Source organism: Mirounga angustirostris, unplaced genomic scaffold, assembly GCF_029215605.1.
Source record: "Mirounga angustirostris isolate CCGP_5_RB_7025 unplaced genomic scaffold, mMirAng1.0.hap1 SCAF_12, whole genome shotgun sequence".
Lineage (NCBI taxonomy): Eukaryota > Metazoa > Chordata > Mammalia > Carnivora > Phocidae > Mirounga > Mirounga angustirostris.
This window is the reverse complement of record NW_026991720.1, coordinates 48,356,883-48,367,019: the sequence shown is the minus strand read 5'-3', so window position 1 is coordinate 48,367,019 and position 10,137 is coordinate 48,356,883. Positions and strand designations below refer to the sequence as shown.

At 55.3% G+C, this 10,137-nt stretch overlaps 1 protein-coding gene and 1 long non-coding RNA gene across 2 annotated transcripts; one reads left to right on the top strand and one right to left on the bottom strand.

Annotated features, from left to right (window-relative positions):
- Positions 1-1,281: 1,281 nt before the first annotated feature.
- HOXA11 (homeobox A11) lies at positions 1,282-5,424 on the bottom strand. Its single transcript, XM_045865127.3, has 2 exons — positions 4,535-5,424; positions 1,282-3,070 (listed from the first exon to the last, which is right to left on the bottom strand). Exons 1-2 carry the CDS (start codon positions 5,271-5,273, stop codon positions 2,838-2,840), a joined length of 972 nt encoding a protein of 323 aa, XP_045721083.1. The 5' UTR covers positions 5,274-5,424; the 3' UTR covers positions 1,282-2,837.
- An 800-nt stretch (positions 5,425-6,224) lies between these two features.
- LOC135362095 (uncharacterized) lies at positions 6,225-9,367 on the top strand. The gene is made up of 3 exons (XR_010406456.1): positions 6,225-6,363; positions 6,772-6,962; positions 8,649-9,367. It is a non-coding gene; the product is annotated as an uncharacterized LOC135362095 (long non-coding RNA).
- Positions 9,368-10,137: the final 770 nt, after the last annotated feature.

The following is a 10,137-nucleotide window of genomic DNA, read 5'->3' as shown; positions in this document are numbered from 1 at the left end:
CCCGGCGGCTTTGACATTGATCGGACGTGCGCCATCTCGTGGCGGCTGAGTGACTAGGCCCGGCCCGAACTTCAGCCGGGAGCCGGGAGAGGGAAGCAGGCTCTAGGCATAGACAGAGGGAAAGAATGTGCCCAGCTCGCTGCTAAACAGATCTCATTTTTACATCTAAGAAATTGCTGCAAAACCCCAGCCGGGTTTATAGCGGCGCATTCCAAATATGCAAATTGGCCGGCCCCGGACGGGTTTACGACCACATTGTCACAGCCATCGGAGGATGGGCTTTTTATAGGGCTCAGAAATCAAACCCGCGCCCGCTTGCCGCCCGCCAGCGAACAGTCCTCCTGGCTAGACACTCTCTAGCAACTTGCAAGACTTTGGTTAATCTTTAACCGTCCCAAAGGAAGTCTTTCCTTAAACCCTGGGCTTCCCTGCCCACCCCTCCCTGCCCCCAGGAGAGTCGTTGTTCACCTCCTTATGTGTGTTCATCAACCTAGACATTCATCTAGGGGGGGTCTGTCCCATTCCCCTTTGAGCTCGATTTCCCCAGTCGCGCCAGTTAGACAAACACACAAACAAATAAAGCAGGGTCTGGGGTCTGGGGCCTCTCTCCAAATTCGATCTTCTCTGCAACTCTGGCCCTGCCTGGGTGGCTGGGGAGAGGGTGGGGGTAGAGGTGGGGGGTGGGCAACAAAAGGCTCTGGCCTTTCCGCCCTGCCCCTCAAGGTTATGGGTGATGTCCAAATTTAAGGCAGAAGTTCAAAGGCAGGAAACAAAGAGTAAACAGGCATCTTTCTTTCCCCAAAGGGAAAAGGCAACCTCAGCTGGGAGCTTGGGACAAAGTGTCCATAGAGGCTCCTGAGAGTCTGCTCTTTGTACCCAGACTGGTCTCTGTCTTCCTAAGGGGATCCCCAGGGCACCCTAGAGTGGTTCCACTTCAGGCCTCCTAATCCTGAGGTGAGCAAGCCCAGCCTGGGATCAAACTCATTGACCACCTCAAGCTCCAGGGCTTTCTCCCAGGCCTCTCTCCAGTCTGAAAGGATGAAACCCCCAATTCCAGGTCCTGAAATACCCCATTCATGGGACCCCCACTTCTGCAAAGGACCTGGCCAGTCGCCTTGGCTTCCCAAGCTTGCTTTCTAGTGGAGTTAAAATCCTGACTAAGACACCTCCCCACCCCCTCAGGGGCCTGGTAACTTGCCCCTTGGGGGGAGTGATGGGGGGGGCAGACATTTGGCAGTAAAAGGCAAACAGGAAGAGGAAAGTCACACCAGAACCCAGTACTCAAGTTTCCAGTCTTTATTTTCCTTGTGCCCTGTCGCCTGTGTACATGCTGCGACATACGTGGTGGGTGAGAACGGAGGACAGGCCAACACTCCCGTTACAAACAGAGTCACCAGACACTTCTTAAAACAGGGAGGCAGAGGAGATTCAGTGGGAGGGTGCCTGACTTTCTCAGCTCAGGTCTCCAGACCCTGGAGGGCCAAACTACTTCAGAGCATCCCCCTAATGTTTTCCAGACATTGCAAGAAATTAAAAAGATCATTCCTAACACCCTTCCCGCCCCTCCAACACCCCAAGGAAATCAACTAATGGCAAAATTTAGAAAGTATTCAAACAAAATAGGTTATGGTTCTTTTATTTACAAGTCTTTTGAACACCATCCCTGTATGAAGCGTACATTCAAATATTCTTTAGCAGTGAGTGAGTTTAACCGTGGAACACTGTAAACAGATAGAGCCTTTAAATATTCTCTTCATCATCTTTTTCCCTCTTTACGTTGCATCTTTTAAAATTCGCTTTGGTTCCTGCAGGGAAATATATATAATATAATATAATATTTATTTTTTTAAAATAATTCCAAACGCTCTTGAGTTCTTGGAAGGTTGCTGGAAGCTTCCAAGCTCAGTTCTGGGGCGCAAAGGGCAGAGTGCGGTGCCAGATTGGGTGTTTTGGGGACTCAAGCCCCTCATAGCTGGGGACCGCTGGCCAGGCCCACTGTTCCGCTGAACAAACCCAAGCTTCACTTAAGTGTGGTGGAGACTTAGCTAGGCTGCCGCACTCCACAGGCATTTCCTGCAGAGATCTTGGGGCTAGCGGGAAAGGTCTGCTCTGCGACCAGGCTTTAGGCCTGAGTGGCAGTCCAGGAAGAAGGCCCTCATCGGTAGGAAAAACTAGGTGGGCTGCAGGAGGCTACTGCTAGAAGCTTTGGCCTCGGACAGTGCGGTGAGTGGCTAGGAGGGGTGGAGAGCCCCTAATGCCACCTGGAATTGATTTTTCCCCCCTCAAGGATCAGCAGCCCTCTCCCACCTCATAGCCACCTCTTAGTCCAGCCGTCTTTCACATTGGCTTTGGAAAGCAGCCCCACTCCAGACATCTAGGAATCCTCACCCCTTCCTCCTGCTCCTGTCCCCAAGCTGAACTGGGTTTAAAGATTGAATAGCTTCTTGGCGCAGGGGTCCTGGGGATGGGCAGGCTCCATGTGGAGGGTCCTGGGCCCAGGTCGGTCTCCAGGGCGCTTGGCAGGAGGCCCAGTCCTGATGCAGACCACACCCAGCCCAAAGCTCCACAGTCTCCAAGAATGAACCACCAGGGGTCCCAAACCATTCATTCTAGTTGATGCACAACTCTCCAAATCCAATTTTTGTTAGGAATCTTAACCACAGATGCCCAAGAGAGTCCCGGGCCGCCTTCTTAGAGGCTGTCTCCGTGTAGCCTCCCCTCTTTTGCACATCTCTTTTCTTCAAAAGTCACCACGTGCCTTGACCTTGTCAAGGGCAAAATCTGCATATAATCTCACGTGTATCAAGCCCCCCACCCAATTCCAGCTGGCTGGAGCCTTAGAGGAGCGGGTTGGCCGAGTAGTACTGTAAACGGTCTCTGTTAATTTTTTTTTCCTTCATTCTCCTGTTCTGAAACCAGATTTTGACTTGACGGTCGGTGAGGTTGAGCATGCGAGACAACTGCAGGCGCTTTTCTTTGTTGATGTACACACTGAAGAAGAACTCCCGCTCCAGCTCCCGGATCTGGTACTTGGTGTAGGGGCAACGCTTTTTTCTGGTGCGTTGGCCACCTGTGGAGGGAGAAAGAAGCAGGGAATGAGCCAGGTGTGGGGGCTGCAATCCATCCCAGAACCCCGAGTGGAGGAAAAGGGCTGGCCCATGGGACTGGAGGCCCTGTCCTAGCCCCATCAGGGTCCCCTCCGTCCCCTGCCTTCAGTCTCCTACTGCCCGCTGGGGACAGGCTGCAGGCGGAGACTCAGCCCCAGATAAAAGCCAGCTCCCTAGATAGGCCCCCAGGGAAGCTGCTCACACTGCCCCCAGAGCAGAAAGGAGGGCTCCTTCAGCAACAGGCGGGCAGGCTGGGGCCTCAGAAGCGGCTTTTAAAGCCGCCGAGAGGGGGTCGCCGGCTGCCTCCAGCCCGGCCAGACTAAACAAACAACCGCCCGCGGACATTTCACCTTCCAGCACCTGGGCGGCCGGTTCCCGGTTCCCGAGGCAGTACAGTCGACCCCAGGCCCAGCCTTTCCCGGCTGCGGCCGTGACTTGGCCCTCGTTAGCATCTGAGGCCGCTGCCGGGTCTTTGTCAGCCTGAGTCCTGGCCACCAGCTCCTGCCTCCTTGACCAGCCTCCTGGCTTCCGCGAGCTGAGGAGGTGGCAGCGGAAGCCCCCTACCACGGGCCCTCCCTGAGCACCAAGGCCACACAGCCATCCCGCCCCCCCCCAACACCCGGCTGGCCAGGGGTGCTGTTTTAGATAGCGTGGAGGGAAGAGGGGTTTCCTAAAGCTGCGGGCAGGCTCGACTTGCCCCCCTTTTCAATAAAACTTCACAGGACCGAGAGGAAAAAAAAAACCGCTTTTGACAGAATGAATAACAATTGTGAGTAACATGCAGTGGGACAGAAGGCGGCACGTAATTGCCACCGCGCCAGAGGAAAATGGCTTCCTTTGGATAAAAAGGCCAGCTTTGGCTTAATTTGTTTCTTTTAATATATTGCTCGAGCTAAGCGGGCTATTTTATCCGTTAAACACGCTCCTAGCGCCATCGTTAAACAGCGACGCCTTTGAATCCCGGCCGGGACTGGAGTCCCGGCGCAACACATGGCTTTTATAAAAATCTCCGGATTACCTCGCTATCAAAGGCTCCCGGAGCCCTTGCAGGGGGAATTTACAGGCGCCCACCTCCGGCTCCCCAGCCCGAGCTGGCCCCGAGCAGGGTCGAGCTGCTGGGCTTGGGACTGAGAAGGGAAAAAAGGGAAAAAGGGAGTTGTGTGTGTGGTTTTTTTTTTTTTTTTTTGATTTTTTTTTTTTTTTTTTTTTTTTTTGCAGGCATGCCTTGGCCGGTGGGTATTTCACGGCCAATTTCAGCACTCGCCACGTGATCCCGCCTTTTATAACAAAGTTTTGTTGGGGGAAACCTAAAGGCCCTTCATAAACCTTATATGCTTATAAAACAGCATATAAAAATTTAACAGCGGTGCTGCGCTAGATTTCCAACTCCCCTTTCATAAAGCGCAGGGCGCTGCCTTTATACGTACTGGAGCCGCCGGCCTTGTCCTCAGTGTGGCCGGAAGACGACTCAGGGCTGCTACTGCTCTCCGGGCGCCGTCGCCGCTCCTTCTCCTCCTCCGCCGCCGCCGCCGCCGCCGCCGCCTCCCGGCAGCCGCCGCCGCCACCGTCCGAACTTGAAGTTGCGGGCGTGCCCGTGCCCGTGGCCGCTGCCGCCGCCGCCGCCGCCGCCGCCGCGGAGGTCGCTGCGGCCGCTGGGGGCCCCTTCTCGGCGCTCTTGTCCCCGGGGTAGTCGGAGGAGGCGAGGTTTTCTGGGGTGCCGTAGGCCGTCTCGAAAAACTGGTCGAAAGCCTGTGGCAGGACGCCGTTCCTGCCCACGGTGCTATAGAAATTGGACGAGACGGCGGGGGTGGGGTGGTGGTAGACGTTGGCCGAGCTCTTGGCCAGCACGTCGCCAGGCACGCCGGCCGCGCTGGGCGCCTGCAGGCAGTCTCTGTGCACGAGCTCCTCCGCGGAGTAGCAGTGAGCCAGATTGCCGCGGGGGTGCCATTTAGTGGCGGGCTCAATGGCGTACTCTCTGAAGGTCACTTCGCGTACGGGTTGGACCTGGGGCAGGTTGGAAGAGTAGGAGTATGTCATTGGGCGCGAAGACGGGGTCTGGGGCAGAAAAGAAGGGAGGCTGGAGAAATCTGGACCCGAGACGTAGTAAGTACAACTTGGCAAATACATGTTAGAGGAGCAGGGACCACGCTCATCAAAATCCATCATTGGGCTACCTTGGGCTCTCCGCAGTAGCCGAGCTTAACATGATTCTCCACTGCAGCTGCCTCTTTGAAGCGGATCCGTGAAGTAGAAATTTGGAGACGTAAGCTGACGTGGAAATCTATCCCCATCCTTAGCAGGGAGGTGCTGGTCATGTGACCCGATGTTGAAATTGACAAGCTGCAAGCTGGTCCGGGCTTTTTTTTTTTTTTTTTTTTTTTTTCCTTTCCTTCCCCCCCACCCCCCCTCCCCGGCTTCCTTTCTTTGTAGCCACCTCAGGGGAAGCAACAGATCGTCACTCGGTGTTCTCACCGAAAGCACGTAATCGCCGGTGTAACTCATGTTGGCTGGGGGGCCTCCCGGTGCGCGGCGAGGCTGAGGTGCGCCCCATGCCACTCGCTTGTGCTCAGCGGCACGGTCCTGGCCCTCAAGTGCGCCGAGGGCGGTGAGAGAGCTCAACTCCTGCCACCCATCACTCCCCGGGTGAGGGATGCCCCAGGCTGGGGGTGGCCGGGTGGGAGCTCGTCGCTGAGTGGCCGGTGCGCGGTCCTGGAATCTATTCTCCTGCAGGCTCGCGCTCGCACCTCCTTCGCTATCCCCCTCCCACAAGCTTGCTCTGGGAACCACCTCTGTCTCCGACTCTGGCCGGACCCCTTCGGGGCCAGGGTTCGCAGCCGTGGATGTGCCTGCCTCGTGGCTTGCCCGATTTGCACGGTGACTTGATTACACGCTCGCATTCATGGTCACTTCCGAAGCGCTTTAGTGCCTTCCGTCCCTAAACCGCCAACAACCAGGGCGGCTTCCCCCGCGGTTTGTCAGGCATCTGCAGGTCCCGGAAGGGCCTTCGTCTTACCCGGGATCCACCTCCACTTCATCCTCCCCGCCGGCCTCCTCACTCCACCCCTTGCCCTTGAAGAAACCCCTTCCTCCTCGCTGCCTGCCGGGGGTCGGAGTCACTCAGCGGAGCCAGACGCGTGGGGGCTGCGCCACTGTGCACGCCCGCCTGGTCTTCTGGAGCTGAGGACTCGGGAAACCACGCAGTTGAGGCGAGCCTTGGGCTGCTTAGAGGCGCTGACATCCGAGGAGCCTTTCCTGGGTATGCTGCACCTTCCGGGGGCCCACCAGGCCGCCAGCAGAGCTGCAGAGTTGAAGGAGAGTGAGGGCAGTGAGAAGGAAGGAGGCTAGGGCCAGGGAGCTGTGGCTGAGAAAGGGGTAACCCGCCTCCTCTCCTTCCTTGCAAAGCGCGAGAGCCAGTGATGTGCAAGCAGAAAGAAACTCAGAAGGCTGGGCGCCTTTTCTGCTACTCATCCCACAGAAGGAACATAATGCTAAAGAAAAGAGCCATGCTTCCCCAACTCCTGGCACTGTGGATGACGAGAACGCCCTGAAAAGGCTAGGTTTGAGCCAAAGATAGAGACAGGGGTCATAGCTGCTGGTAGACTAGCTTTCTTGGGAAAAGGAAAGAAAAAAATTAAGATGGTGAAAAGGGCTTGCCATCCTGCAGGATTGGATGATCAACGTTTGGGAGAAGTGAAAGAAGAGGGCATAGAGCAGCTAAGCAGGACCGGCGACTGGGAGGGGCCCAGAGGCCTCCCCACACCTATCTTCTTGGAAGGAGCTGGATGTCGCTGAAGGAAAGTCGAAAAATGAAAAAGGATAACCTTTTCCCTTTCCCCATCCAGGAAATAGCTGAAGGTATTTATATATCTTGGGGAGATTTAGAGTATAAACTCTAAGATCTTTGGTATTTAAGTGTCAACATCGATTTATTTATTTATTGCTGAGCTGACTGTAACTGACTCAATAACAAATCTAATCATGTATTGCACTGGAAAAGAACTATTCTCATTATGTATTTTCTCCAAATGATGGCCCACCATTGCGTTTGAATACCCGCTGTAAATATCAATAATATCAAGTAATTACTCTGCAGTGGAGTAAACTAATTTATTAGCATTAATGTTTATGTGGCTCCTACCCCCTTCCTTTACAAGGGTTTCTTATCACAAATCAAACTACTCGGGCACATTGGTTTAATGAACTCTTTATTCAGGATTTGCTTCAAGAACTTTCATATCCCTTGAATCCCTGAGAGTTGAACTTAAAATTATTTGTGCATCTTCAGCTTGACCTATTTGTCCACTGTGGCTTGTGCAGAGGGCATCAGCGGTGTGGGTGAGAAGGTCTGGTGGGGAAGAAGGTTGCTGGGGAAGGGCAGCCTGAGACCTCCTAAAGCTGGGAATCACAGTTACGGGATTGCCCTGCAGCGAAAAAACTTCGATTTCCAGCAGTGACCAACAAGGCAAAATATTTATTTCTCCACAGCATCTCTTTCTTGGAGACAGAATATAAAAGGGAGAGGGAGAGGTTTGCGAACAGTAGTATCTGAGCTGTTCCCTGGCTTGATTTTGGCTCTCCCAAACTATCTCCCGGCAGCCCACCCAGTCCCCGCCACCCCGACCCTCGAACAAAAGGAATGCTTGAGGGGTTTCAGTGACTTTGCCATAACAAAGGCGCCACCATTTCGGGGCTTGCCCCGCCCCTGGGTGAAGGCAAACAAATTCTTGCACTTGTATTAGGGCTTTTAAGACTATAATTGAACCCGGGGGCATCTAGGAGAACCGAAAACAGTTCTAGACAGACCTGGGGTTTTATAGCAGTTTTGGCAGTCAACTTCAGCTTGTGCCTGAGCAGACCGGCTGCGGTGGCCCGCCCGCGGGGGGACGCCAAGCTGCCTCCCCCAGCTGCACGCAGCCCCTCTCCTAACTAGATCGGTTTTCCCCTAGGTGCCAGGGAGAGGGGGTCCCGGCAGAAAGGTCAGTATGGGGGTATATGCTGTTCTGCATGATCAATGCCTCCCATGTCCTTGAGAGCCAAGCCGAGAGGGTGCCAGCAAGTCTGGATCCCATGGGTGTCTGCAGGAGACAAAGACAAATTTCTGAGGAAAGGCTAGGCTGGAGGAAGGCTGTCCCAAAGCGGTCGGCAGGGCAGTTCAGAAGGCTGTACCAATGCGGGGTGCCAGGAGGGGCACGCAGCCTGGAAGAGGGTGTGTGGGGGTGCTGCGGTGAAGATGGATGAAGGGAAAGGCTTTTGATGGCAGGAGAAGAGAAAACGCCTGGAGTGGCGAATGCTTTTACTCCCCCAGCAGAGACAGGAGGGGGTGCTCCGATCCCCAAGGCTTCGCACTGTTCCCAGCTTTGTCCGCTCCTGGCCCTCTTGCCCGGAATACACTGGCAGAGTGAAGGTTTGCATGGGGGGTGTGTAGTTGGGGGTGGTCACAGATCTGAGGATCAGATCAAATCTGGGGAAGCCGGGGAGGCAGAACTGCAGCTCCTCGGTTTTGACTTTGCTCTGAGCCTAACTGACTCTTCCGCTTTGCAGGAGGCCCAACATCTGAAGGGAGCCCACCCGGCTCAGGGAAGACCTGACGGGTGCTAAGGCCACCCTGGAAAGCCACATCCGAGTTGTATTTCTTGAAGAGATTGAGTGGGCAAGGCTAGGACATTGGCCCTGGCAGCTGGTTGCCCATGAACTGTCCTTTCTCCGGAGCTCCACAGCGCGGGGCCATCTCCAGAAAACAGTCTCCCGCATGTATTTCCTTTTATCCTCAACCCAGAACCCCACGGCAGCTAATGCAAAAGGCCAAAAATGTTCTGGAGGAAGAAAAACAAAGGCAGGAAGTGGCGGCGGCCTGACGGTTCGTGTGTGTCCGTGGAGAAGGGAGGGAGCCTTTTCAATCTCTTCTTGTTGTTTTTCCAAACTTCAAGGTCTAGGCAGCCCTCGCAGGGCCGGGCCCTTTCGCTCCCCAAGCAGCGTTTGGAGACGGCCACCCGGAGAGGAGAAGGATGGGTCCCGAGCCCGCCCTGTCAAGTGGAAACGGCTAACGAGGCGATTTGCTCAGCAAAGCAGACCAAGCCTTCGCAAGGCTCCGTTTGATTTGGCCCTAAATGGGGGAGGGGGAGTTTGAGGGGTTCGGCAGTACCTCCCGGATCCTCCTTGCTGCGGCTGAGTGGGCCCTGGTGGGGATGATTCCTGCGTCCTGCGCCCCACCCACCTTCCCAGGCAAGATACTGGAATAAATTGCGTCCAGGTGCCTCTGCCCAGCACTGCCGCCTCTACTTCTTCTTGTAGCCGAAGGGTGCCTACCGGCGGTGCCCAGGCCGGGTAGCCTTGGTGCAGTCGGTGCGCACCAGGGCGACGTGAAGCTTTTCCACCGGGGGTTGTCATGCTGGGGGCGTTTCCAGCACAGTCATTTGAGGGCCATGAGCTGAAAGGACTGTCACTTGATAGGCAGCTTAACACCTGCTCACTCCAAGGGAGAAACAGAGCAGTGGGCAGGGAGTAACTCCAGACTCTGGGTTCCCAACCCCATGTGGCACTGCTGCTGGGCTGCTCTCTTTTCTCTTTGGTGCCAGCTCGGGCACTGGGACCGGCTCATTGACCCCCAACTCTGAGAATCTGAAGTCCCCAATGCCTGCACTTGCAGCCTCTTGACTGCTCTGCATGTAGTCAGTAGTGTGAATGCCAATACCAGGCTGCGCGCTCACCACATTCCCTCCTTAGCTGATCCTGTCTCCTGGCAGCCCCTGCTCACCTGTCTCCCTGTCCTCCTCTTTCCAGCAGAGTCTCCCCTTCTGCAGCCTCCTGCCTTTTCTGATACCCCTCCTAGGCTGAGCAAGAACTGAGGGCACCCAGTCCTCAAGCACAGAGAAGGAGGACTGTTAGGTTCCTGGACGCCCCCCCCCCTGCCAGTTTAGGCCTCCACCAGGGGTCTGAACTCGATCTCTTACCTCATTCTTCTGAACACTCCATCCCAAGGCTCTACCATGTCCTTTTTCTCTCTCCCCTCTCTCCCCAGTACTCCGTTCTT

Bases quoted from the DNA above. Each gene is read 5' to 3' on its own strand.
- HOXA11 (XM_045865127.3), bottom strand. From the start codon at position 5,273: ATGATGGATTTTGATGAGCGTGGTCCCTGCTCCTCTAACATGTATTTG. The intron at 3,071-4,534 runs GTACGTATAAAG...CTCCCTCCACAG, and splicing joins GGACAAGGCCGGCGGCTCCA to GTGGCCAACGCACCAGAAAA.